The sequence below is a fragment of the Ictidomys tridecemlineatus genome, chromosome 15 (genome assembly GCF_052094955.1).
Source record: "Ictidomys tridecemlineatus isolate mIctTri1 chromosome 15, mIctTri1.hap1, whole genome shotgun sequence".
Lineage (NCBI taxonomy): Eukaryota > Metazoa > Chordata > Mammalia > Rodentia > Sciuridae > Ictidomys > Ictidomys tridecemlineatus.
Genome location: NC_135491.1, coordinates 11,866,613 through 11,893,417, shown reverse-complemented (window position 1 = coordinate 11,893,417; position 26,805 = coordinate 11,866,613). Strand labels below are relative to the sequence as shown.

The window sequence follows — 26,805 nt, the reverse complement described above, 5'->3', positions numbered from 1 at the left end:
GTGTTTTCATCCTTGGTGGACAAAAACAAAAACCAAGATTCCAGAACTGGATGTTGACTGGTCTGGGGTCATGCCAGGGAATGTAAACTCTTGTACCTCATTTTCTCAGCTTTTTTTCTTCTGATAGTGCTGTAGCAGGACGGAGCTGGCAGTTTGGGTTCAAATGACTGTCACTCTCTAGCCATAGGACATCTCACAAATTACCTAATCTGCGATTGATTTTTCCTGCTTCCAGTATATAGCCCTTGGGTGTACAAAATATTCTGCAAGTACCTGGTGGCACATACTATTTATTCAGTACCAATCTTTCAGCACTGGCAACCTCCAAACTCGGAGGGGTGGCAGTTTCATCTCCCACATGGTGCGGGAGCTGTAGGTTGTCCATCTTAAATGCAATGTCAACAGTCTACCAGGAATGCTACCCTGAGTCAAAGCTTTATGTGACTATCTTGCTGAATCCCTTAGGGTAAGCGGGAGAGGGAGGATTGCATGGGGAGTTGCACAAGGTTGCCCAAAATTAAGAGCAGAGATGGACTCTTTTCCCTCCCAGTGTTGGGGATGGAACCATCTTGCTCATGCTAGGCAAATCCTCCATTAAGCTACATCCCCAGCCTATAGCTGCAACTCTCCCTCCACTCCAGGTTTTGCTTTCAAATGGATCTGGGTTAAGTATTTTGGGGGGTGGGTACCAGGTGGTCCTAACTGCCTCACTAGGGACCTAAGTAACAGGGATCTCTTCAGGTGTAAACTTCACGGGTCCAGACCTGTGCAAAGCTCTAGTAGTTGGCTCCATCAACACCTCCTTCCCAAGGCTCTAGGGTTGGGATAGGCCCAAAGCCACGACCCTAATACGAAAAGCAGAGGCTCAAGTAGGCCCACCCTGCCCATGCAGGCTCATACATAGGTACCAGTCTGGAAAATCACTTTGGGCAGCAGCGTGCACCTGTAACCCCTGCAACTGCAGGAATGCAACCCAAGTAACTTGGTGAGACCCTGGAGGGGGATGGGTCTGGGAATATAGTGCAGAGGCACTATATTCTAAGGGTTCTGTCCTCAGCAAAACCCCCAGCAGAATAGCACCAATTCTGCAGGTCCCTCTTTACTTCCTCCCAGGAAAGACACATGGGCTCTAGGACCATCCCTACTCTAACAGATGACACCTCTGCAACCCAGCATCAGATTTGTCACTGCTTAACCAGTCACCCTTTGTTTCTTGTTCCAGAGAATTGTAAACACAGGACGTGGGGGAGGGATACAGTCCCCTTACCCACTGCAGGAAAATGTCCAGTTAGGGAGGTGTTTGAAGTGGGAAGACTGGCCTAGTGCTCTGCCAGCTACTGTTCAACATAACCATCCAGAGACCCCTGGTCCCTAGGAATGTGCTTTCAGTCAATCAAGAGATCCAGACCAAAATTACGAATGAGGCAATTTATTAACCCAGCATCCTTTTGTTCTAATGCTTCTTGTTGGCAGCTGCCACCTGTGGGAAAAGATGAAGAATTCAGATGAGTGGGGGGTCTCTACTGTGCACTCCACTGGCTACAGTAATACACACACTAAATTCTAGATGCCAAACGTACTCATTTAATCTTCATAACTGAGGTCATCTTCCCATTTTACAGGGACTCAAGCAAATGGATGAGTCCAATTCTGCCCACTGCCCCATGAGGGGAATGCTAACCATCAGCACAGATGTTTGTACCAGGCTCTCTTCCAACTCCCAGAGGGCAGCACCTTTCATTCTTTTGATTAAGTGACTACATATTTCAAGGCTTCTAGGAGGCCTGAGCCAATGATTAGAAACCAACACAGAGCTCATGCCAGGACCCCTTAGGTCCTGGGGCTCCTGCTATACTGCAACCTGTGGAGGATTGAATCCTCAACCCCAGTGCAGGCTGGTGAGAGTGGGTCATTCCATGACAGGGAGACTATAGGGGTAAAGGGACTTTGCCTGAGTGTCATCCACTCAGGATGTGGGGCCTGACCCAGTATGTTGAACCCACCTGCTGCCAAGTAAGCACAAGATATGGGAAATGGAACCACCAGTGTGTGGGGGCAGATAGATGTGCCCTATAGAGGCCAAACACCACCCTGGCCTGGGCTCCCTCTACCCCAACACCCAAATTTTCGATCAACTTAAGCAGAAATAATCTTTTTTCTGCCCCTGGGCAGCTCCTTCCTGAGGTAAGCCCTTCAGGAAAGGAAATAAGTCACATCTACATGACAACAGGTTCTGGAAATTGGGGGAGTGACTGAGGGTCCCACCCTGAACAAAGTCACATCTTACCTGTCCAGCGATTCTGTCCAGATCTCTCTGTCCCTGAGGTGTCAGCTTGCGGCCCCTAAAGGAGAAAAGAATCTCAGTCATTCCCTGTGGAGTACAGGCTCTCAGCCCCCTCCTCTTGGCCACAAGCCAGGCTTCCCAAGAAGGCACCTGGCTGAGGGACCACATACCAGCTCCAGCCAAGTCCCACCCAGGCCCTAGTCAGTTGCATTCCAACGAGCTGGGGGTAGGAGCGCGAGCTCTCCCGGGAGCTGACTGGGTGTCGTTTGTGCAAGCATTAGATCAAAAGCCGCGAAAAATCAATTCGGAAAAGTTAACGAGCAGGCTAATGAAAGCGGACAGTCACTAAATTACCTTCCTGGAGCCTGAGGAAGTCAGCCAGAGAGGTCGGGGTGAGGCCCCCTCACTGTTTTGCTTTTCTGTTGAATGCCCTGCCTGGCCCTGAGAGGAGGCAGGTGGGAGGCACCCGACAGCTTCAGTGTATGTGGCCTATGGTACTGATAACCTGGCCCCCAGGTTCCCTTTCTGCTTACCCATCTTGGTCCTTTTCTACCATTTTCAGTCCCTCCAGGGCTTGGAGGACACGGCGGGCCACACTCTTGGAGCCTCTGCTGAAGTGGCTGGGCATGACACCATTTCTTTGACGTCCCCCATAGATCTTGGTCATGGAGCCAACCCCAGCACCACCCCGGAGGTACAGATGCCGTGCTGTAGAAGCTGGAGGTGGAGTGAGAGGGAGCTGAGAACACTTCTTAGGCACATACAACAGTTCAGTGAGAGCTAATCCTCACCATTTTAAGTGGAAGAAGTGGAAAACACACATGATGACCACTTGATGTACCCCCAACCAGCCCTCCCAGTTTGTCAAGTCACTATGTACTCTAGGCAGGAATGTGAGGCATGGTGAGGGCGGAGCCTAGTCAATGTTTTAAGAAACTGATCATATCTATATGCCCAAGAGAGCCTGAGTAACAACAGGGAGAAGGCAGACACCCTATGCAGTGGATGCTCCCAACTTGGAACCCGCAGCATGCCCTCTAGGACACAAGGGTTCTTATCCCTGGACTGGCTTGATCCCAGGGCCAGCCTCCTAAAAGGCAAGTTCTAACAAAACCCAGAACTGCTGTGGAATGGGAGCATAGGTCTGCTAGACCCTGTGCCAAATGCCCTGCACAAAATCACTCATGCATTAAGATGGCCTCAGAAGCTGGACTGATATGGCCTTAGGCAAACCACTTAACCTCACCAGGAGCAGGAGAGACAGTCCTCCAGCCATCATATGGCTCTACCGGCTGGGAAACACAAGGGCCAGAATCTGCTCAAGTGAGCTCTCTTCTGGTTCTGAAAATCAATAGGGTGAACCAGTGATTCAGTTCAAAAACTACTGACTTAGAGCCAGAGGCTAGGCAGTGTTCTCTGTGTACAACAAACCAAGTGACCAGGGTACTTAAAAAGTTCTCACTGCTTCTGGCCTCTTGGCTCATGGTACAGTGCTTGCCTAGCATAAGCAAGCTCCTGGGTTTGATTCTCAGCTTGACATAAAAATAAATAAATGAAATAGGGGTATTGTGTCCAACTACAACAAATAAATAAAATCATTCCATCAGTTTTATACCTTTCCACTTTACTGCAGGTCCTATCTCTGCCCTGGGGACTTTTTACTGTAGTTCTGCCCCTCTGCCAGAATCAAGAGACTATCTTGGCATAAATCACTTCACCCATAGTCTTTAGAAAACTCCATCCCAGAATGAACAACCACCTCTGTCCATGGGCTTTCATCTGGTTGTGCCCTGCTTAGGAGACCTGATCTCCTGCTAGGGGTTAAGGGCTCAGGAAAGGTAAGAAGCTGTGTATCAGAAGTGGTACACGCAACCTTGGTCTTGCTGAGCCAGGACCAGTGCCCAGAGATCCAGGGTCTCAGCCTGGGCTCAATGTGCAAAACAGGTGGCCAAACACTGAGCTAACAGGCAGGTGGGAGACAATCTCAACGGGGCTCCTTATTAGTAGTGCCACAAGCACATATATCCAGCTGCCAGGAGGTAGGTACAGTGGCACCAAAGGAGATCATTAAATTTAATTCCTAAATACAGTGACTGGTGGGAAATAAGTGCCATCAAAGCACACTAGTTCTTTCAATTGGGGCTCACAATGGAGAGAGAGTACAAGGCCCTGCTACCCATTATTTTTTTTTGATAATTTTTTAATACTTATTTTTTAGTTTTCAGCAGACACAACATCTTTGTTTGTATGTGGTGCTGAGGATCGAACCCAGGCCGCACGCATGCCAGGCCAGCGCACTACCACGTGAGCCACATCCCCAGCCCCCACCCCATTATTTTTGACCCATAAGAAGTGAAGGAAGGGATTTACTTCACTGGAGCTCTACTATAAAACACCAAGTTCTGGAAAGCACTGGCCTCTTTTCCACCCCCTTGAGACCTGGGCCCTACTGCCACACTTTGGTGGAATTAAAAAAAAAAAAAAAAAAAAAAATCCAGGCCATTCTCGATGAATTCGTAGGCGAGTTAGGCCTTGTGACAGGCTGAGAGCCCCACAGGCCTTCTCTACCCCAGTACATTTTTCCTTAGAAAAGGGGGAACAGCTGTGTGTTCCTGCTGGGCTGGGGGACAACAGCACTCTGCACTTGAGACAAGCAAGCCAGCTTTTCTGAGCCACCATAGCACCAACAGTTTATGCTAATAAGCACAGACTGGTGGTTGTATCCTGACACTAGTCAAAAGTGGGGGGCTCTGCCCTGACCTTTCTCTGACAAACCAAGGAAAAATCACGTTCCTGATCTTGATTTGGCCCTTTAATTTTTCTGTGATGCTTCCTAAGCTTCATTTCTTCTAACACAGTATGACTGAGTCCCTGACCCTACACAAGAGTCAGAAGGACCAGCCTTTACCCTATAAGCAATAAGCTGTCTTCAAGTATTCTGATTGAGCATTCTCCCAGTCAAATACCCACCAAGACACCATAATGGATTCTCATCTCACTCCTAAGCAGGTTTTTCTGATAATTAACAGGCCAAGAGACCTAACTAGGGTGACACCATCCTGCCCCTTTAGGTCCACTATAGTCTGATCTTGAGCAACAGAGCCTCCCTTTAGAGATTATCTGTTCTCTATCTCCATCTCATTGCCTTGAAACTTGATACCATAGTCCTGCCTCACATCCAGACCACCTTCTGCCACAAACTTCTTTATTTCCCACATCTGTATGTTTCTTCACTGTACTCCAGCTTCTACCTCCTGAGGGGGCAAAATAGGCCAGATCTCACCATCCAAAGAGAAAATACAGCCTAGAACCTACGGTTAGACAGAGCTGGCTTGCCAATGCCCCCAAAGCTGCTTGAAAAGTCACTCTACCTCTCTGTACCCACATTAGGTGAAAAGCACATAAGATTTTAGAATAGACATCAGTAAGCAAGCATCTTTTGTAGTGGATTAGAAAATAACTCGGCTTCTGCTGCTGTAGCAATGTAAAAAACAAGCACAAACAGCACCCCAACTCCCTATATCACAACGCCATTGGGAAAGTGAGGTCCAAAAGGGAGCTTTGGAGCTCCAGCTCCACTGGAGAACACACACCCAATGTGAGATGTCCAGGGAAGGGCCTCCTAAGCAAAGGGCTGCAACTACTATATCATGACCAGCAGATTCATCTAGGTTCATCCCCAGGGTCTTGATCCCATTTTTTAACCATTCCTTACGTTAAAAAAAAAAAAAAAGGTATTTTGGAAGAGTCCTTTCCAAGCAGTGTTAAGGATGTATTTTGATATCACTAACTGGCTGACCCTGGACATGTTACTCAACCTTTCTAAGATCAACTGTGAAGCAGGCAAAAGCAATTCTACTTCAGGTTTTTAGTACATGCAAAATGTCTATGCACCTCAAATAATGGAAAAAGCTATTACATTGTTCTAAACTTAAATCCAAAGCTTCTTTAATCTCTCTTGAGGCATTGCCAAAAAACACTGAGGACATTGTGCCATTCTGGTCTCGTCACTGTTGTGTGTCCCGGGAGCTAGCTTTCCTTCACCATCCCCACCTTCCCTTTTTTGGTACTAGGGATTGAACCCACAAGTTTTTAAACACTGACCTTCATCCAAGTCCTTTTAGTTTTGATAGGGTTTTCTAAGTTGCCCAGACTGGTTTCAAACTTGTAATCCTCCTGCCTCAGCACTCTGAATTGCTGGGATTATAGGCATGTACCATCCAACCCGACAACCACCCCCGTTTTCTAAAACTATAGTGGTGGGTGGGTGGATATGCTACCCATCCTACCCACCTCACAGAGTTGATCTTTTAGTCCTCAGGTCAGAGGTTGTGATGAGTCATGTTGGTCCCCTGTGCCCAGTCCAAGGCCTGAAACAAAGTGGGCCCCATGGACATTTGATGCATGAGTGCACAACAAGTCTACAATGTTGTTAGAGCTAACCAACTTGTACCAAGGCTGAGGCCAATTGATCTCAGGGTCATTCCTGAAATCTGCCAAACTGTCTCCTATCTAATAATGACCTTTGCTAGTTTGGAGCCCCCACTTCACAAAGGGAGATCAGAGAGGCCAAGATCCCATAGAAGACCTGTGCAGAGGCTGCTCCCTTAATACAACCCAGCACTGACCCCATCCCTGTAAGTTAGACCTATAGAAGCGTGCGTGATGTGTATACAGTCCAGAAATGTCAAAACAGGCAAGAACTAGCACTGTGAAGTTAGCAAATGTATTTACATTACAACTATAAGATTAAAAAAAAAAAAAAGATGAGAGCTGCCAGGACAGCAGGGAGTGACCACAAGGTCAGGGTGTTTTCTTTACAGGCACTTAGAAATCAAGATTAGAGCAAGAAGTTGCTCAGATCCCAACCACGAAGTGAGAAACAACTTGCTAGGCAGCAGTCTAACATGATGATCTGAATAACAGAAACAAGACAGCAGACTTTAATTACTGTGCAATGGGCGCTTCTAAAATTTTGACTGCTTTAAATTCATTTAATCTTCACAATAATCCTGCAATAGTACCACCATTAGCTCCTCCATCACTAGGATTAGAAACTGAAAACATAAGCAAATTAAGCAATTTGTCCAAGGTTATGGTTAAGCAGTGGACATGAATCTGACTCCCTGAATGCAGAAGGGATGTTGCCTCTCTCAAGTGAAGAACTCCTAATTAAACACGACCACCAATTTGACACCAAGCTTTCCTCAAAGCTCTGTTAAAACCGCAGTTATTAAAGTCTCAAGTCACATAACATGTGGCAACACAAAAGTCTCTCCTACTGCAACCTTGGGAGGGAGCAAAATGGGTTTGTGCATGGGGTTACCCAGCTTCTCCCCCTTAGCCAAGGGCCCACACATATTCCTCACCAGCTCGTGTGTAGAACCAGTTCTCATCGTAGGGAGCAAGCTCTTTATGCTTGGCCAGCTTGACTGTGTCCACCCATTCGGGGACTTTCAGCTTGCCAGACCTAGGACAGAAACAGGAAGGAAAACGCAATTCAGGAATCTCACTAATAATTTTACCCATATAACCTCTTCGTTTGAACATAACTTTAGAAAGAGGTTCCAAGACACAAATAAACGGGCTGAAACGCAAAACCACCAACCCAGGCCTCATACAGAAAGTGCACTCTTCACATGGAAGCCCCACACAAATCTCCCCTCCCTCCCCGAACAGGAGCCTGGTGCGCTCACGTGCCAACCGACAGACTGCGACCTCAGCCCCCGCACTCACTTTTTAAGGAAGGCTGCCAGAGCTCTGACGAACTCCTGCTGGTTTACGTCTTTTACAGTAACTCCGGGCATCTGTGAGAGAAAGTCCGACATGTAACCAGAAGGTCTGGTGGAGGTCTGAATGAGGGCCCGGGCCCTGGAAGCCAACTCGGCTCCTCGGCGATCTAAGCCGCAGCACCCGCGTTAACCCCCAAGGCCCACTTCAACTCCGGCCCTGGCTCCTATGGATCCCAAGAACTTACTGGCGCTCGTCTCTGTGGGTCCCACCAGCCCGGCCTGGCCCCAGTTTGGGAGCTCCCTGCACAACGCCATCCCTCAGCCCCGGGATTCTGGATGCCCTTACGCACCCCTCAGCTGCCCGCCAGGCCCTCTCGGTTCCGGACCGCGCGGAGCAGGCATGTCCGGGCCTGCCGCTCGCACGTGGTCGCGGCTTCTGGGGGCGGGTCGGCCCCGCGCCGTGCTCACCGGGGCCATGAGGCACACACTCCTGAGCCGGGAAATTCGGCCCCGAATCCCCATGCCCAGCCCGTGCCGGAGCGCCAGCTTACCGTGCGGCCTCCGCGCTGCCAGCCAGGGGAAAGGGAGCGACGGGGTTTCCCGGGCGCACAAGTCGGGCGTCAAGTCTCGCGATACTTCAAAGTTCTCGCGATAACGGGGCTAGAGTCGGCGGCTCCGCCTGTCTCAGGGCAAACGTGCCTTCATCTTCGCCCAGATGGGAGGGTGTATGGTGAGGGATAGAGGAGCAACTGGAAATGCTGCTGGGGGGCGGGCGTGGGGGCCAGTGTTTCCTTCCAGCCTTTCCTTTTTTTCGGAGAGGAGCGTTAAAGAAGAGGGAACTCCCGTCTGGAGCTGGGGGAACCTGGCTTAGTTGGCGTTGTAGTGGCCGGCAGGAGTAGCGGTAGAAGATACTGAGGGCGGAAGCACGGGGGAAGTTGAGTGGGCAGGAAAGAAGACCTGGCCTCAATGGACGACCCTTTTTCCGGGTGGAAGTGACTTTTCCATGGCCGGAAGTGAAAGTAGTAAGGGCGGAACTGCGACAAGAAAACTAGGGGAAGGGCAAAAAAGAAATGAGGCCACTGCCTTTACTCCTTCCATCACCAGTACTCGCGAGAGCAGGAGCTGGAAGCTTCACCCTTCTTAGGGCGGAAATTGCTTCACCTCCTCCTTGGTGGCCAGAGTGGGAATGGAGGCGGGGAGTTAAGGGCAGGGACAAAGAGGCAGAAGCCGGACCTTCGGAGAAGTTAGTTAGGTCTTCCTCCTAGTGCTGGAATCATTGCTCTACCCTTAGGCTCACTTGGCCCCTTTCTCGCCCCGCTGGCTGACTTGTGTAATTAGGCAGAGCGCTTGCCTCCCCACCCCACCGCGCCCTGCGCCCCTGGGCTTGGGTCTCACTTCTGTGACACGCACCCCGAGGTCCCAATCTTTTACCTACTTTAAGTGACTGTTCTGGCATGGGGTGCGCCACATATTCCAACAACAAATATTTTGAGTGCTTACTCTGTGCCAGGTACAAGTAAACATTTGGACATTTTTCTTGTGGCTTGTCCTGTAGCAGTACATGCATGATCTCACGTGATCTTTTTTATGAGGCCCAACCACCAGAGAACGTGAAGGATAATTGTGGTCCAATAAAATTATGTTAGCTTACTGCAAAAAAGAAACACATGTATGTAGCCATTTTCCTATATTCAAAAGACAATTTAAAATACCAATTTAAAAATATAAAAATTTCTCAAGTTGAGATACATACTGTATGCAAAAATGTCTGTTATTTATAAGCCGTTATATCTATTAAAAAAGAAAAATCTTGGGCCTGGGAGAGTACCTTGGTGATAGAGTGCTTGCCTAGCATGTAGGAAGCTTTCTTTGGGTTTGATCCCCAGGATTGAAAAAAAAATTATGTTTCTAGCATGATAAGATCATGCATTTACTTATCATGCATTTAAATCTGGGTTTTACATGCTGTTGAAACCCATTTCTCACACTTTGAAAACACAAGAATATTTTTAGTATCTTGGCTTTTTTCGTCCCAGGGGAAAAAAAAATAGGTCCTTGAATATGTATTGTCATGTATGCTTAACTGGAAATTTCCATTTACTTGGATAATTTGCTCACTTTTTATACATTTCTAATACCAGTTCTAAATCATTTAAGCTTAATTCATTGTGGCCAATTCATGGAATCATTCTCTATATCTCTTTTTAAAAAAGAGATCTCCAAAGTTAATGTGGAGTACCATACAGTACAAGAATGGCGTTAGTATAGGAATTTGGGAAGGGTGAAGCTTAGATAAAATTTATGGTAAACAGAGTTTTGATGAATTTAGGTACAGTGGGCACTAGGTAATTGTTAGCATCTTGTCTGGTGGAGAAGCAGACTCACAGTGCTGATTCTGTGGAAATAAAGGGTTAGGATAAATGTGCATTGTTGTCTCTAGGAATCCTTTCTCTGAAGTTCTCAGCTGGGTTGGAAACCATGACTGCTTCTCTGTATCAGAGTGACTTAGACCCTCCAGGTAAGCATGAGCTGCCCATTCTCGTTATTGCTATGCTTTTAAAGAGCTGACTTTCTTATAGTCTATGATTTCAGAGATCATGGCTTCTCAGCACTGTGTCCTTAGTGTTAATTTTTATACCTGTGTCCTTAGTGTTAATTTTTATACCTAGTATGATCCACAGCCCTCCCCCCAAAAAATAGATTTGAGGCTGTGATACATATAGACAATGGAATATTACTACTAAAAATAAATCAGCTATTAAACTATGAAAAGACAGAAAGCTAGGCATGTTGGCACATGCTTGGAATCCCACCAACTCAAGAGCAAGAAGCAATTTAGCAAGCCAGCCTCAGCAACTTTGTGAGACCCTGTCTTGAAATAAAAAGTAAAAAGAGCTAAAAATGTTGCTCAATGGTTAAGCATCCCTAGATTCAATAACCAGTGCCCCAGTCCCTAACCCTCCCTCCAAAAAAGACAGGACTCTAGAGAAAACTTTAATAAGTATAATTTGATCAATCTGAAAAAGCCACATACTATATGATTTCACCTATATATAGCATCCTGGAAAAAGGCAAAACTTCAGGGAACTAACAAGATTAATGGTTGTCAAAGTTTTGTTGGGGGGTGGGATGAATAGATGTTTCTCAGAGGAGTTTTAGGGTAGTGAAATTATTCTCTTTGATATTATAATAATAGACATATGTTGTTATGTTAGTCAGAACCCAAAAAATGCATACCACCAAGTGTGAAACCTAATGTAAGCTGTGGACATTGGGTGAGTTGTGTTAATGTAGACTCATCAGTTGTAAAAAAATTTATCACTTTGGTGTAGGGTGTTGATAGAGATGGAAACAGTGGAGACTGTGTATGTAGGAAGAGAGTGGTGTATGTAAACACCACTTTTTTTTTTTTAAAGAGAGAGAGAAGAGAGAATTTTTAAAATATTTATTATTTAGTTTTCGGCGGACACAATATCTTTGTTTGTATGTGGTGCTGAGGATCGAACCTGGGCCGCACGCATGCCAGGCGAGCGCGCTACTGCCTGAGCCACATCCGCAGCCCCTTAAACACCACTTTCTACTTCATTTTGCTGTGAATCCAAAACTACTCTAAAAAATAAACTACATTAAAAGAATGACTTGAGGGCAGGAAAAACAATTCCCAAGGTATTGGAAACACCTTTTTTTACCCATATATTCTGAAATCTCACAAAGAGGTACTGAAAACAGGCCTTGGCCTCTGGATTGTTTTAAATTTTTTTTTTTTTTTTTTTTTTTGTCGTGCTGGGGATGGAACCCAGGACCTTGTTGGTACTAGGAGAACACTCTGGCATTGAGTTACCCCCCAGCCTTAGGTGCTGTCCTCTGAGAATAGTTATTCTGGGCATAGAGATGGACACAGATGGACACAGGCATAGTTTAAGATAATCAGGTCTGTTAAATAGCGGGCAAGGGCCCCTAAGGAACATAAGGACTCTGACTAATGGGTTCAATAGAGATGAAAAGGATAATCTTGCTTTAGGGAAGAGTTTAGGATTTTCATGAGTCTATGCAGGACATGAGTTTTAAGGCTGTGTACATGTGAACGTTTGTCATGAGCTGCAAAACCAACTACATAAGGCATCATGGGTACAGAATGAACCTACATGTTATAGTTTAGATGTGGTGTCCCCCAAAAGCTCACGTGTGAAACAATACAAGATTTGGAGGAGAAATGATTGGGTTATAGACTTAACCCAATCTGTGAATTAATTCCTAATGGATTAAGAGGTAACTGGAATGTGGGTGTTGTTGCTGGAGGAAGTGGTTCATTGGGGGTGTGGCCATGGGTATATTATATATTTTGAATCTGGAGAGTGGAGTTTTTCTCTCTGCTTCCTCATCACCATGTGAGCTACTTCCCTCCACTACACTCTTCAACCATGATGTTGTGCCTCACTGTGAGCCCCGAGGAATGGAACTGCCCTTTTGTGGACTAAGACCTCTGAAACCGTGAGCCTCTAAATAAACCTTTCCTACTTTACAGTTGTTCTGGTTGGGGCTTTCAGTCACACCAGTGAAAAAGCTGACTAAAACACTACATGAACCAGGAACGAGGGTCTGAGGATAAACTGGACAGGATAGGTGGTGTGATATCATGGCTACCTTGGACTAGAAATGTGGTCAGGAATGGACGAAGTTTGAGTAGGGCTGAAGTGAAGGCAGCATGAATTTTCAAATGGCAGAATTGTGAACTGTGCTCCTGAAATAAAACCTGGGTATAGCCCATTATGGTGGCCCATACCCATAATCCCAGTTTCTTGGGAGGCTGAGATGAAAGAATCACAAGTAGAGTGCTTGCCTATATGCTTGATGCCCTGGGTTCCCTGCAGAGTACTGCAAAACAAAATTAGCTTGGCATGGTTTCACATGCCTGTAACTCCAACGACTGGGGAGGCAGAAGCAGGAGGACTGCAAGTTCTAGGCCAGCCTCTGTAATTTATCAAGACTCTATCTCAAAAGTAAAGGATGAAAAGTGCTGGGGATGCACAAAGTGTAGTGGTTCATTCCTATAATCCCAGCTACTTGGGAGGCTGAGGCAGGAGAATCTCAAGTTCAAGGCCAGCCTCAACAAGTTAGCAAGGCCCTAAGCAACTTGGTGAGACCTGTCTTAAAAAAATAATCTTAAAAAAGTTTTGGGGGGCCCTGGGGATTTAGCTAAGTGATAGAGTACCTTTGTATTGAGTTTCCAGTACTGAAAAATGAAAAAAAAATGTATATGGCTCTGGGGAAGGGTCTTGTGAGGAAAGAAAGGAGTGTAATGGTGCTTCATATTTGAAATCATTGGTTATTTCTAGAGTGTTGAGAGAGCATTTGAAGGGGAGAGACTTACCCAGTACTCCAGTGGACTATGGCAACACCATTCCCAACTTTGTAGTGGCAAGTGGGAAAGAGGGTTGTATAGGAAAAACAGTGCTCACAGTCCACTGGCTAAAATCTCGGAGGCTGGTTTCCTCAACTGTGGATGAAGAGTGCAATGTGGAAGCATGAAACAATTTTTAAAAAAATATTTATTTTTTAGTTATAATTGGACACAATACCTTTATTTATTTATTTATTTTTATGTGGTGCTAAGGATCGAACCCAGGACCTCACATATGCTAGGCGAATGCTCTACCACTGAGCCACAACCCCAGCCTGCATGAACAATTCTTAAATTTACCCCATTCCTAAGGCTGACCTCTTTCAGGAGATCTGCCCGACTCCTCCAGGCACCAATGAGAGGTACTAATGATTTGGAAAAATACTAGCATTGATGGGGAGGTGGGCTCCAGGGAAATGGAGGTCCCTTCTCATGCCATCCTTTTCCCAAAATTATACTCTCATTTTCTTCCCAAATGAGTGACCCTGGCATACTGGGGACCCTTGGTCAGCCCTGAGTAGCAAAGTCTTAGCATAGTCTGAGTAACAGTGATTCCCTGCTTTGTGACTTCTGTCACTGGGAAAGCATGGCACAGCAAGGTGTAGGCAGGTCTATTAAAGGGCAATCATATATCTAAGTTATAACTAGGGAGTAAAGGAAGATGTCAAGTGGACTTCAGTTCTGTTGATATCTTGCAAGGTCTCCTGAGAAGTGCTGCAGGTTTGTCACTCTGTAATCTGTTAGGGGCCACCTTTGTAAGGACCCAAATAAGAACAAGCTGTAATTGGATATCATCACCACCAATAAATAAAAAGAATAAAAAGGGGCATAGGTAACATCAGGAAAAACGGTCAGTGACCAGGCATGTCCTTTGAGCTTTCTGTCTGCCCCTTCTAAGGGTGGGTATGGATAGGGTCTCCAGGTCTGCATATCTTTAGAATAGCGTAGCTCATAGGTCTTCATAAGTTTGGAACATCTCAAGGAGACTCAACAGCAGAAGACTAAGAAACAAATGTAGGTAAGTTCTTATGATAGCTTGAGTAGAAAAAGCAAGACATTTTTGAAAAACTTTGATTCATGTCTATCCTCTGGAGATAAGACTCTGTGCTTTATAAAAATTATCTATTAATTCATTTGAGGACTGGCAAGGAGAAGGAATCCTCCTGAGTATTGCTTAGAAAATTTCCCTAAAATTTCAAGCAAGTCACTTTACTTCTTTTAGCCTCTTTATTAATAAAATGGAAATAATTCACAACTTACTGAGTTACTGTTAGGATATAGGTGTATCAAATATAGTGAATACTTAATAAATGGTAATGATTGTTTGGAAGAATTCTTCCAAACTTAGACACACTCCTTAGTTCAGGAAAAACTTTTTTTGATAAAGACTAACTTGGTGCTTGTCCTGATTGGCCTCAGTTTCTCCATCTGGAAAATGTCATCTTAGTTTAGCATCAAATTGACATTCCATTGACCAAAGCTGGCCTTTGGGTATGTTTTATTTGGCCCACATAAGATATAAAGAAGAAAAATGTGCCAACATTAAAAAAAATAAGATGTTGAACATAAAAAAAAAGTTTCTCAATTTTATTTGAAAAACCAGAAGATGTGGCAACTCTGAGCCCATGTTTCTGCCTGGCAACAATCCACTAGGGCCAAAAATGTCTGCCCCTTTAGGTAAAGCATGTATTTTCAGTTTGCCAGCCCTTACCTCCCCCTTTTAACTCGTTTATATGGTCTGCTCAGTCCTGTAGGTATTTCAATTTGTGGCCCTCTGGATAGCAGGAAACTGTTATATGGTCATAATAAGAATTCCAAGTTTGTGCTTATTTGTGGTATTTAAAAAAATATTTTTTAGTTGCCAGTGGACCTTTATTTATTTGTGATGCTGAGAATCAAACCCAGGGCCTCACACATGCTAGGCAAGTACTCTACCACTGAGCCACAACCTCAGTCCTTATTTGTGGTATTTTTTCGTGGTACTTGGGATATATCCAGAGCCTCAGGCATGCAAGGCTCAGTCCTTGTAGTAAATCTTAAATAACTGATTTTCATTATGAGAGGTGAATTGAATAAGTCCTTTCTATCAGTCAGGATAGACAAGGTTAGGCTATAGTAACAGATAATCCCCAAATCTCAGTACTTAAAACAACAAATGTTTATTTTTTGCTTATTCACACAAACCTAGACACATAATGAAAGTACTCTCCTGTTTTCATATGCATGGAGCAGACATGAGTACATAGGTATATACAGAACATGAACTCATGCAGAAAAGTATTTAGATACTGGTCAGCTTAAACTGCACAACTCTTTGTTTCTTGGATATTTAAAAAGATCCTAAGACCCAAGGAAGGGTATGAAAATATCCATCTTTGGCCAGGGAAATGCCCACACTATAAAAGGAACTGAAAGCTAACAAAGCACCTGAAAGCTTTAAAAAAAATCCTGAAGCTTGTACTATATTAAATTCCATGCAAAAATCTGTAAGTAAAATACCAAATATGCAGTGCCTATGGGCTATTGGTTTCCTGCCCCAGTGAGGCAGCCTCCACCTCTGGGCTTTTAACTCAGAAGGGAGATGGACCCCAGGCGCCCAATATGCAGAGAAACTGAAGGAGCTGGGCTGGGTCGGAGAGAGGGGCCGACAGGTTGGAATCCTCTTCCTCCAGCAGGAGCTACAGGCAGGAAAAGGTAGAACCTGTCATATCTGTTTCCCCTCCCAGCAGATCTCTGTTTACCCCATCTGCTCCACCTCACCCTTGTTCACCTGCTAACTGCACAGACCTCCTCTTGCTGATTTCCTCACCTCCAATCTTGCCTTCTCTAGCCCCTCCATTAAAGCTACCATATTTTTCTTTCTCAAGCTCAGGCTCTCTGGGATATATTTTGCCAAGTTTAGAAACATTTCTTGGCTCCCCTTTGTGCACAGTTGTTTGTGTAAACTCTTAAACCCAGCATGCCATATCTCTACAATCAGAAGCCTATCTGGCTGCATCTCTCCCTGTTGCAGCAATTCCTCTAAGCCAATCCACTCTTGGAACAGAAAGGCTCTCAGCCTTCCCTCTCTGTCCACAAATTGAAACTGAGTGAGTGTTTTCACTCCTTAAGAGTTCTATGGTCTCACCACTGAGCCTTGTGAAAGCATCCAGATTCCCTAAGCAGGAAGGAAACCCCTGGAAGGTAGTTATCACCTCTTCCCAGGTCAGACCCTGGTTACTTCTTCATTCCCTTTTCAGACTTCAGCAAGCAGCTAGGGTCTGGAGAGAGAACCTTGGGGCTAGAGTCAGGAGACATGCTTCCACACTGTCTGGCTATATGCCATTAGAAAAATCTCCACCTCTCTAATTTTCCTTGACATTGGAATACTAGATAATTGCTGTTGAGCACGAAACTGGTAAATGTGATTCACTGAATAAGCTTCAACTAAAAATCCCAGAGGCCAGGCTGAGGAACTTGGGAGCCTGGATCTGAGGACATTCAATTTGTTAACCCCTTCCCTCATCTCCATCCCTGACCTCTGCTTGCTCTAGTGACCTCCATTTAGTGCCATTCTTATTCCATCCTCCCCTTTCAGGAAGCAGGTTACCTGGTGGGCCACAGGGGTGGAGCAGGGAGATCCAGGCAGGGTTGGGGGGGACAGAAGGGGTCAGGCGGGGAGCCTGGGATGAATCTTTCAGACCCACCAGGGCCTCAGCTGCCTCCCGCTGCAGCTGCCGCTCTGAGGGGGCAGATGTCCAGGCCAGGCGAGAAGCTCCAGGGGCCTGCAAAGGAAAGGGAAAGAAGCAGACTGGGAATCCCCACTTCTGCCCAACCTGCAGGTGTTCCTCTGCCCCTGGTTCTTTTATAGTTCCTTGCTTTTTCCTTCCCCAGGCTCAACCTCCTCCCTGGGTCTTGGATGCCACTTCTTTCCCAGGACCTGTGGCTGTAGCAGAAGAGAGTCTGGGGTGCCACAGGACTGGAGTATCAGAGTCGAGCATCTAGAAACATGGAGAGATGCCAGGTCATATCAGTCACATAAACAGACATGTATACATTTTGATCTGGGAAGCTGAGAGGCTGCTGGGCCACTGGACTTTGTGGGCCTGGTTAAATCCTGTTCACTGTCTTAGCCTCCTTTGTTTTCCATAAAATGAAACTTCCTGTCAGTTTTTCCTGCCCAGATTATAGGAAATCATTGGTGTAAGTTTTAAAAAATGGGCAAAATACATGGAGGGACTGAGATTATGACCCTGTCCTACCAGATTCTGGTTTCTCTCCCCCAGTTCCCCTATCCCACCTTCAAGAAGCTTTCTCTAATGACCTCTGGCCTCTTTCCTTGGCCTCTAAGTTTCTTGTTATAGTGGCCTTCCATTTTGCAGGCAATCCTAATTCATCTTATCTGTTTAAGAGGATTTCATAGCTACTATTTGTTCAAGGTTTGGGGACCAGGGCTAGGTATATTATATACATTATTGTTAATTATTATGACAACTGAAAGTAATAGCATATCTTATTTGCCAATAGAAAAACAGGCTCGGGAAAATATAGACATTTATTCAAAGGTTCACAGCTAAGAAATACTAGAGTTAGGAGAACTCTGCCTCACCTATTAGCCTGAGATCTTTCTTTTTTTTTAAATATTTTTTAGTTGTCAATGGACCTTTATTTTATTTATTGATACGTGGTGCTGAGAATCAAACCCAGTGCCTCACACATGCTAGGCAAGCGCTCTGCTACTGAGCCCCAGCCCAAGACCTTTCCTTTTTTATCATCCATCACAGAGTCAGGCTCAGAATAAATATACATCCTTTTTTCTCTACTCACGTGTGGGGCAGGCTAGGGGGCCCTTGGGGCTCTCCAGAAAGAGGAGCTGTCAGTACTGAGCGAGATCCTGGGAAGGTTGGGAGGGACCCGTGGGTGGGCAGCCGGAGGGAGGTGCCAGGGTCAAAGCCTAAGGTGGGTAAGAAAATGCAGAGCTCTTCCTTTTTTGATAGTGGCAAACTGGCACACAAGTATCTGTTGAATGAATGTTGAACTATCTTCCTACCAGGGAAGGGATGTAGAGGGACAGCAGGTTCTTGGCATAGCAAGCGGCATACCACTGGAGGTGGCATGGAGAGGCCTGGAGGCAGCCAGTGCCCTGGTCCCCAAGGGCCAGGAGGCACTGGAGTCCAGGGTAAAGGTAAGGCTTCTGGGGGACGGCTGAGCAGCAGAGGCCCACAGGAGTTCTCCTGCAAGGGCAGAGGGCATAGGTTAGAGTTAGGTACAAGGCTGGAGAAGGAATGGGTATATTCTGGGATGGTTGTAGGACCCCTAAATGGTGGGGAGGGGCACTTAAAAGTCCAGTACTGTCATTTTGCCCACAAAAGTGACTTGCCCATGATTACACAGTAAGTTACGGTAGGGGCTAGTATCAGGTGTTGAGGGCACAGAGGAAGAGGTCTCTGCAGGACTTAGGCTGGGAGCTACTCTCTCAGGGCACAGGCTTTCCTTACCTTCCCAGGAGGTGTCAGTGCCAGTGGGACTGCCCCATGGGGGCTCTGAGGCTGGGGTGCTATGTTCTCCTTTCCAGCTGTGAGGACCAGAGAGCTCTAGTGAGTCTTTTCTTTTAACCTGTTTTATCCCAGCCCCATCTGAGTTCATATGTCCCTCTGACCATGTTCTACCTGCAGATCTCACTGTATCCTCACAACATTTGATCACATTTTATAGTTGGGGTGACTTTGCCCAGGGTCAAATATCAATTCAGTGGCAGGACTCTCTTCTCCACTTATGCTTTCTATACCCAAATCCCTGTCCCATTCCCAGTCAGAGACACTCACAGGGGACCCCTGGTCGAGTGGCTCCTTTCTTGACACGGGTGGGAGCTTTGAGAGGGGCTGTTCCTCTCCTCATCAGTCCCTGAGCCAGATGCCTCTTTAGCTGTGCCTCTTGCTGCCTGCGCAAGGCGACCTGAGCAGCCATGACCCTTCGGCGCTCCCTAAAGTGTGTGTGGGGGTGCAAGTCAAAAGTCAGCCACCCTTTAGAGGAAGCCCATCCTCTTCCCCTCCCTTATACTCACAGGATAAGGACACATTTGTGACACTCGCAAGCCTGAAAGAGGCAGAGGCGCTTGTGGCCCTTGAGGTGGGCAGTGACACCATGGTTGCGGCAGCGGGCACAGGTTGGAGAGCGACTGACAGCTCTTCTGGGGATAAGCTCTGTGCTCTGGGGGGCTCTGGTCTCACCTCCCAGGACAGAGTCAGCAGGGCAGTGGTGTACAGCAGGTGTTTCACTGGGTTCCATGGATCTAGGGGCAGGAGTGGCAGTTCAGGATGGGCATGTGGTCCCTCCCCTAAGTAACCCTAACCTAACCCTTCTGCCTTGAAGAGGCCACACCATGAGTCTCCAGCCTGACCACTCTGGACTCAGCTTTCACCTCATGACTTCTCATGGATCTTCCCAAGAACCCCCTGCCCTGGCCTTTCTTAGGTATATGTTCAATGCAGACATCATTATCTTTCATCTGCACACTTTCCCATGACAGAACTCAGTCTGAGGCATATACATGTCCTCCCAGGATCCCCCTCAATGGTATCTGCACCCCCTTTCTACAAACATCCCGTTCCACCCAAGAATTCTTCCTGGCATCATTTTCAACAGTTGTCATCCTATGGCTTGCATTTATCTAATTCCTAAAAATATTTTTATGCCCTCCTCAATTCTTAGTCCCACCATACCCACAAATCAGAATTCTGTCTGCCCTTCACACTCCTCCAGTCCGATTTTGTTCTACATTATTCTAATTAATTCCTTGTCCTTTTTTCTTTTTTCCTTTTCTTTTTGAGCAGTGCTGGGGGATAGAACCCATGGCCTCATGGATGGTAGGGAAGTCCTCTACCACTAAGCCACATTCCCACCCTGCTCCTTGCCCTACTTTCAATAGTTATTTTAATTCACGCATTCCTTCACTGGACAGGTTACTGAGTTCCAGCCATGTGCGAGGCCCTGATCAACACCAAAATTCTTCAGCTGATGGCGTCAATTTCTCCACTGCATCTAGAAGGCATCCAGGCTTTCAGGCGAACCTGTGCAGTCGTGGCTGCACCCAGTGCTTATGCCCCTGTACCCACTAATAACAATCTCATGCATTCTCCCCTCCTTATGCAACCATTTCTCTCATGCAACCCCTTCCAGCAGCCATCCCCCCAAACACTGGACTTGTGGCTCCGCCCCGCTCCAGCATCCCTGGGAGGGGGCAGGGCACGAGAACGCGCCCAGGGGCCTGCGGGGTGGGGGAAGGGAGAAGAGAGGCACGAGGAGCGCGAGGGGAAGGGCGAGAGGATGCCTGTGGGGAGATCCAGTGCCAAGTGAGAGGAAGCAGAAGGAACAGGGAGGGGGGGTCGTGTTCGCGCCCCGGTCCGTGGTTACCACAGCCGCGAGAGCAGAGTCAGACTCAGACAGGAGGTGGCCAAGGGAAAGGACGAGAAAGTGGCTAGAGGAACTAGAGGAACGGCTGCGCTCGCGCTGGTTTTCCCGCCCCTTATCACAAGGGCCAATGAGCTTCAAGCACCGCCTACTGCTGTTCAGGCCGGTGGCCAATGTGCTTCGAGATCCGTACGTTGATGGCCCGCCCCTTCCCTCCTGCCCACTTCTCCTCGCGCCAGACCATCAGGCCAGCCAATAGCGCGTCGAGTTGAGTCTCGTGCCCCTTGCCCTTCCCCCCATGGCCTGCCTTCTTAGATTGTTCTTCCTCTTTTGGAGAAGGTGACCAATGGGGCGTCGAATACTGCCTCCCGGACCGAGGTTGGCCCACCCCCCGCCCCCAGGAACGGTAGGCTCAGCCCCGCCCCGAGGCGTTGACTAGACTGTGGGCGCATGCGCAGTCTCATTTCTGGCCTGCGCTCCGGGCTTTGCCTTCGCTGCTGATCCTCGCTGCGTGAACTCGCTTGTTCTTTTTCACTTCTCTTCCGGTTTCCCAACTCTGAATCTATGCTTTGTCTCTGATGCATTTCCCCAACCTGTGATTTCCCTGTTTCCTTCCAGGGTCTCACCTTCTCAAGTTGAACCCCTTGTCTCTCTGTCTGACCTTCTTTCTGCTTGTTCAACTTGCTGCTTTTTGGACCCATTTTCTTCGGGTTATTTATTCCCTGATAACCTGCGCCCCTTTCTTGCATTCTTTGCCTCCGGAGGCGTCTGTACTTTTTCTTCGAGGCCCTCTGCCCTCTGCGTGCCTCTAGGGATTTCAACTGTTTCCAGGACTCTTAATGGTAGCCTTCCCCCGTTTCCCTAACACCCATTTCACACTTTCCCTCCCCATCCTCTCTGTATGATCCCTTTTCTCTGTCCATCCCACCCTGTCTCCTTTTCTTTCATTCACTGTTTTGAGTGCCTCACTCCTCATTTCCTGCCTTTTTGCTGTGCTGTCCCTGCTGGTCCTTTGTCTCCCTGCAGGGTTCCAGTCCATCAGGTTGCTTCTCCTCTCTGTAGATTTGTTTTTTTCGTAGGGGTAGCATCCCCTCTGACCACTCCATCCTTTGTTCTTTCTGGGTTTCATTTCAAGTCTGTTCTGATTGTGTCTCCACTTGTGCTTAGGTTGTTCTATCCTGTCGTTTTGTCTCAAGGGCTGGTGTGTGCGATTTTCTCTGGGTAGAATAACACCTCTGTGTAAACCTTTATTAGCCTTCATTTCCCCTTCCCATGTCCCTTCTTTTCTGTGGACCTTAGCCTCTTTGCTGCAGTATTCTGGGCCACAAACCCTGTGGATCTGTGGCATTCCAGGCTTGAAAAGTGACCTCCAGCTGGACTGCTGTGCAGGGAGCCATATTAGATAAAATTGAAAGGTTGTTTGGGGTCAACTTGGGGGTGGTGAGGTGGGGGAAGGCTTGAATGCCAGCTAAACAACTTGAACTGGATCCTCTAAATGGAGAAGGGGAGAGGGAGAGAGGAACCAACATTTATAGAGTTCAGCATTTGCCTGTACTTTATATTAATAATCTTATTAATCTTCACAATGACCCTGTAAAATATATTATTAATACATTTTATTAATGAAAAAGCAGACTCAAGAGTTCAACAAATTGTGGAAGATCGTGTAGCTGGTAAGCAGCAGGATAAAGATTCCAGCTTTGGTCTCTCTTTGTGTGCAAGACCTATAAACTTCATACCCCATCCTACATTGTTTTAGTTATTTCCACCAATCCTTATTCCCCCTTTCATTCCCTAACCTTCCTATATGTAGTCCTTCTAAGGTGCTTAATGTGTATCTTTTGGTTTGTGTGGATTGTCCCAAAATTGTGTAGAGTTTTCTGCACATTTTCAAATTTATGCTCATGATATTATTATTTACTACTTAAAATAATCACATCTGTACTTTTCTGACCCATGCACATACACAAGTGTACATCTAATCAGTTGCTTCTAACTGCCATGATATTGTGTGGTGTATATCCCTTCATATTGTGTGTTCAGTTGGTCTCAGGAAGGGATGTGCCTATTGCCTCCGCTTACCCATCACAATAATGCTTGCATTCTCATAAACCCAAAGGTGGAAAATTTTGTATCCAGGATATACCAGAAGTGCATATTTACATACCTAATTTGATTAAATATTGTCGGACTTCCTTCTGCAATGCTGTGTTGGGCCTGAGACACTGATCAGAACTCTCAACTCCTCTGTTCCTCAGGATCTGGAAAAGAACCCTATCCACCATCCCACCAACCATCACATGAACAGCAGTGCACAAGGACCCCTTTATCCCCACATTACTGCCAAAACTTGTCTGTTTCCAGCTTCCTGATTATAGTCAGTCCAAGAGATGTACAGTTTGAGGAGGCTGCATTTCTCTGATTGTTGCTAGGTGTGTTTGTTAGCCTTTCTTGCTTGCTTGTCTGAGGATTGCCTCTACATATACTCCGTCCATTTTCCTACAGGGTTGCTGTCTCTTTCTGGTTGATTTTCAGGAGGTCCTTGGCTATTCCTCCAGCCCCCCTTATTGGGGATTGAACCCAGGGCCGTAAGTGTGCTAGGCAAGTGCTGTATCACTGAGCTGCACTCCCAGTGCTGCATTATGTATATTCTTATGCTAATTTTGGCATTTTCTCTTATTTTAAAAGTTTATTCACTGCATCTGGGTTTTCAAATTTATCAATGTAGAGTTGTTAATGATACTTTTATTATTTATAAAACATCTGCTGTCACTTCCCATTTTTCATTCTTATTTTATTTGCATCTTTTCTCTTGAGCACATTTGCCAGATAATTATATTATTAATCTTTTCAAAGAATGAACATTAGGTTTTTTTTTTTTTATAATAATGAGTGTTGTTGTTTACTGTTTCATTGATTTCTGCCATCCTTTTTATTTCTATTCTTATTTTGGGAGTGTGTGCTTCATTTTTCCTTATACAACCTCTTGAGCTAATTCATGAACATATTTATTTTTCAATGTTTCTTTTTTCCTGATAAATTTATTTAAAAATATAGGTTTACTTGTAAATACTATTGTATCCTAAAATTTGGTATGTTGTTGTTTTTAAAAAGAAAACCCAAATCTCTCAATTGTGAAATGATTATTGGCTCATAGAAAGTTGCGAAAATAATACATGAAGTATCTTGAACCCTTCCTCTAGTTTCCCCATGAAGACATGTTATATAACCTAGCATATGAGTGAGAAATAGAAATTGGTACAATACTCTTAACTAGTCTACAGATGTTATTGAGTTTTCAGTGGATTTGGCATGTACTCGTGTATGGTATGCATTATAATATTATTCTGTCATAAGTATTTTCTAGTTTCTTTATTGAGCCAAGTGGTGTGTAGTAGTCTTTTGACTGACTTCCACTCATAGGAATTGTGAGCATCCATTTGCTTTTCTGCTTTCATTGTGTCTGACTGGAGAACAGCCTGTGCAATAGTGGTCCTTCAGATCCGACCAAGGCTAGTGGGAAGACCTAAGTGGGAGAATTAGAGCTGTGCTTTGAGAAGCTGATGTGGTGGGAATGGGTTAGATTGGAGGGGAGACCATGGAAATGGGGAGCCTGTGTTCCTGAAGTCCTCAAGTAACTGATGCAGTCAACTTTCTGCTCCAGAAACAGTGACCCAGAAGTGGGTGAACAGAGAATTTAGGGACTGCCAAGAACTGAATTTGGAACCCACGCTGAAATTGGTTCCAGACTGACTTTTAGCATACAGGACCCAGACACAGGACCATGGGATCCCAGCATTTGAGACCTGTGCATCTGCTCTGCCTCCTAGGGGCCATCTCTTCTCTACCTTGTATGTCTTTCGGGGCTGAATGCTATTAAGACCTCAAAAGGTGGGAGGCTGGATTCATGTCACTTGGGGAAGGAGGGCTGGGTATCTAGGTCCAAGGCTGAATTCTTGGTTGGAACTCAGGGCCTGAGAAGGTGATATGGGGCAGATGCCTGGAAGTTCATTCTCTTTTTAGGGGCTGATACTCTTTTGTGCTATGAAGCAAGAGCCTCAGCATTCAGAGCTGTTACCTTCCATAACTGGAGGTGGCTTCTGATGAGGAGCATGGTGTGTAAGCTGAGAGAAGGCTGTGAGGAGACACTAGTGCTCATTGAGTCAGGTGAAGTGGGGTGGGTTTAATAATCTCCTTCTGCTCACTCTTCTATCCCTAGCTCCACTCCCAGCACTCAGGACTAGAGTTCCAGATATTGACGTCATTGTATGTTTGGGAATATGTCAGGATACTGGCAAGAGCAGTGATGGTCCCAGCTGTTTGTATTGTGGGCTGATGAAGAGCACAAAATGGAGATGGGCGGATCTTGGAGGAGGGGGAAATATGGGGTAGAAAAAGGGATGGGACACAGGGAAGAGCAGAGGGACTCCTGTAGGGAGAAGGTTAAAGAGACCAAGATGGAGACCTCGCATCTGAGCCTCATGCAGCTGCAATGAGTGAACATGGGGAAGAAGCAAAGGTGTGGGGTGGGCAGAGAGGGCACAGATGATGAGGGAGAAGGGTGGACTTTGAGTGAGGCCAATGACACTGATCAGAACTCTCTAATCCTCTGCTCCTCAGGGACCAGAAGGGGAGTTGTGGGGTTTAAAGGCTGCACTTCAAGCTTATCTTACCATCAACAAGTCTCCTACCTTGTTTCACCTCCTGGAGTGTCCATTGCCTCCTATAGTCACGTTTGCCGGACCTTTCTCTGCAATAACCTCACCAACTTGCAGCCTTTTGTGAGGCTCAAGGCCAAATCTGCTAAGTCTACCTCAAGTTCTTCGAATACTTGCCCAACATGTGTGGGCAGGCACAATGAGGAGTGTCTTCCAAATTTTGTCTCCTCTGAGACTTGTCCCTCTGTTGCCCATAGCTGTTTCAGTTCCACCTTCAAATTTCAGGCAGGTGAGAGGAGAGGAACTTTGTTTATCAAATGCTTGCTGTATGCCAGGTGCTGTCAATAACTTCAAACAAACCTCTGAGAGAGGCTGATGGGGTCTGGAGATGGGATTCTGGGTAGAGGGGACCAGTCACAAGAATTCCAAGGAGGAAGGGGTAAGGTGCCTGGTGTGTTAGTGGGAAAAGGAGGTGTCCTGGTTTGTGAGGAGCTTCTGGGTAATGTCTCTCTTGAAACGTCCCTGAATCTTCCCTTTCTTCCTTATAGGGACGCTCAATACCACCTTCCTCATCTTGGGCTGTGCTCGTAAATATCAGAATCTCTTATCAGATTTTCATCATATTGGAAGTATCAAAGTGACTGAGGTCCTCAACATCATACAGAAGTCCCAGACTGTTGGTGCGGGGCCCTCTAGTCAAGATCCTTCTTGGGGAATTCTCTTAGGCCTCCTGCTTGTCTTCAGGTACTGACCATCCAGCTGTATCAACGCCCAGACCCCTTTGATTAACCAAATAAAGTTGTAGAGTTACCCTTGTGCTTTGTCCTGTGGTCCATGAGAGTATGGAGATGTGGAAGGTATGAGGAGGGCCAGCTATGTCTAGGGAGTGGACAGATTGGCCTGATAAAATGGCAGTGTCATGCCCAGTTGCCAGGGGAACATTTTTCTGGATTAAAGGGAAAATAAGGACATTCTTTGATGAAGAAAATTATTAGTTTTTAAAAATAGCTAAAAGGCCAGATTCAGTGGTATATGCCTGTAATTCTAGTGATTTAGGAGGCCAAGTTAGGAGGATGTCAAGTTTGAGGCCAGCCTGGGTGACTTAGTGAGACCCTGTCTCAAAAAAAACCCAAACAAAACAAAACTGGGGACATAGCTCAGTGATAAAGAGCCCCTACCAGTTTCAATCCCTAGGTATCAAAATAAATAAATACATAAAAAATAACAGAATACTGAAAACTTCAGAAGGAAAAAGAACAAGAGAATGGGTAAAAATAGAATTAATCATAATGTACTGTCCTTTATCCATGAGTTTCTTTGATCATTGTATTATTGATGAAA

At 46.1% G+C, this 26,805-nt stretch overlaps 3 protein-coding genes across 6 annotated transcripts; 1 reads left to right on the top strand and 2 right to left on the bottom strand.

Annotated features, from left to right (window-relative positions):
- Positions 1-1,413: 1,413 nt before the first annotated feature.
- Positions 1,414-8,658, bottom strand: Rps19 (ribosomal protein S19). The gene is made up of 6 exons (XM_005338176.3): positions 8,568-8,658; positions 8,021-8,091; positions 7,654-7,754; positions 2,818-3,001; positions 2,288-2,342; positions 1,414-1,480 (listed from the first exon to the last, which is right to left on the bottom strand). The coding sequence occupies exons 2-6, from the start codon at positions 8,089-8,091 to the stop codon at positions 1,454-1,456; spliced, it is 438 nt and encodes a 145-aa protein (XP_005338233.1). The 5' UTR covers positions 8,568-8,658; the 3' UTR covers positions 1,414-1,453.
- Lypd4 (LY6/PLAUR domain containing 4) lies at positions 8,086-26,280 on the top strand. Of its 2 annotated transcripts, XM_021735165.3 has the most exons (5): positions 20,850-22,221; positions 24,471-24,657; positions 24,830-24,973; positions 25,427-25,753; positions 26,013-26,280. In XM_021735165.3, exons 2-5 carry the CDS (start codon positions 24,591-24,593, stop codon positions 26,213-26,215), a joined length of 741 nt encoding a protein of 246 aa, XP_021590840.1. In that variant the 5' UTR covers positions 20,850-22,221; positions 24,471-24,590; the 3' UTR covers positions 26,216-26,280. The 2 variants fall into 2 exon arrangements, with proteins under 2 accessions (XP_077888089.1, XP_021590840.1); XM_078031963.1 differs by lacking the exons at positions 20,850-22,221; positions 24,471-24,657; positions 24,830-24,973; positions 25,427-25,753 and adding exons at positions 8,086-8,746; positions 10,457-10,534.
- On the bottom strand, positions 15,561-20,922 carry Dmrtc2 (DMRT like family C2). 3 transcript variants are annotated; one of them, XM_040278853.2, is made up of 9 exons: positions 20,810-20,922; positions 19,461-19,688; positions 19,222-19,379; positions 18,895-18,971; positions 18,447-18,630; positions 18,224-18,350; positions 17,337-17,397; positions 17,007-17,181; positions 15,561-16,095 (listed from the first exon to the last, which is right to left on the bottom strand). In XM_040278853.2, the coding sequence occupies exons 2-9, from the start codon at positions 19,682-19,684 to the stop codon at positions 15,983-15,985; spliced, it is 1,119 nt and encodes a 372-aa protein (XP_040134787.1). In that variant the 5' UTR covers positions 19,685-19,688; positions 20,810-20,922; the 3' UTR covers positions 15,561-15,982. The 3 variants fall into 3 exon arrangements, with proteins under 3 accessions (XP_040134787.1, XP_077888086.1, XP_040134785.1); XM_078031960.1 differs by having other exon boundaries at positions 19,461-20,437; positions 20,810-20,902; XM_040278851.2 differs by lacking the exon at positions 20,810-20,922 and adding an exon at positions 20,316-20,528.
- Positions 26,281-26,805: the final 525 nt, after the last annotated feature.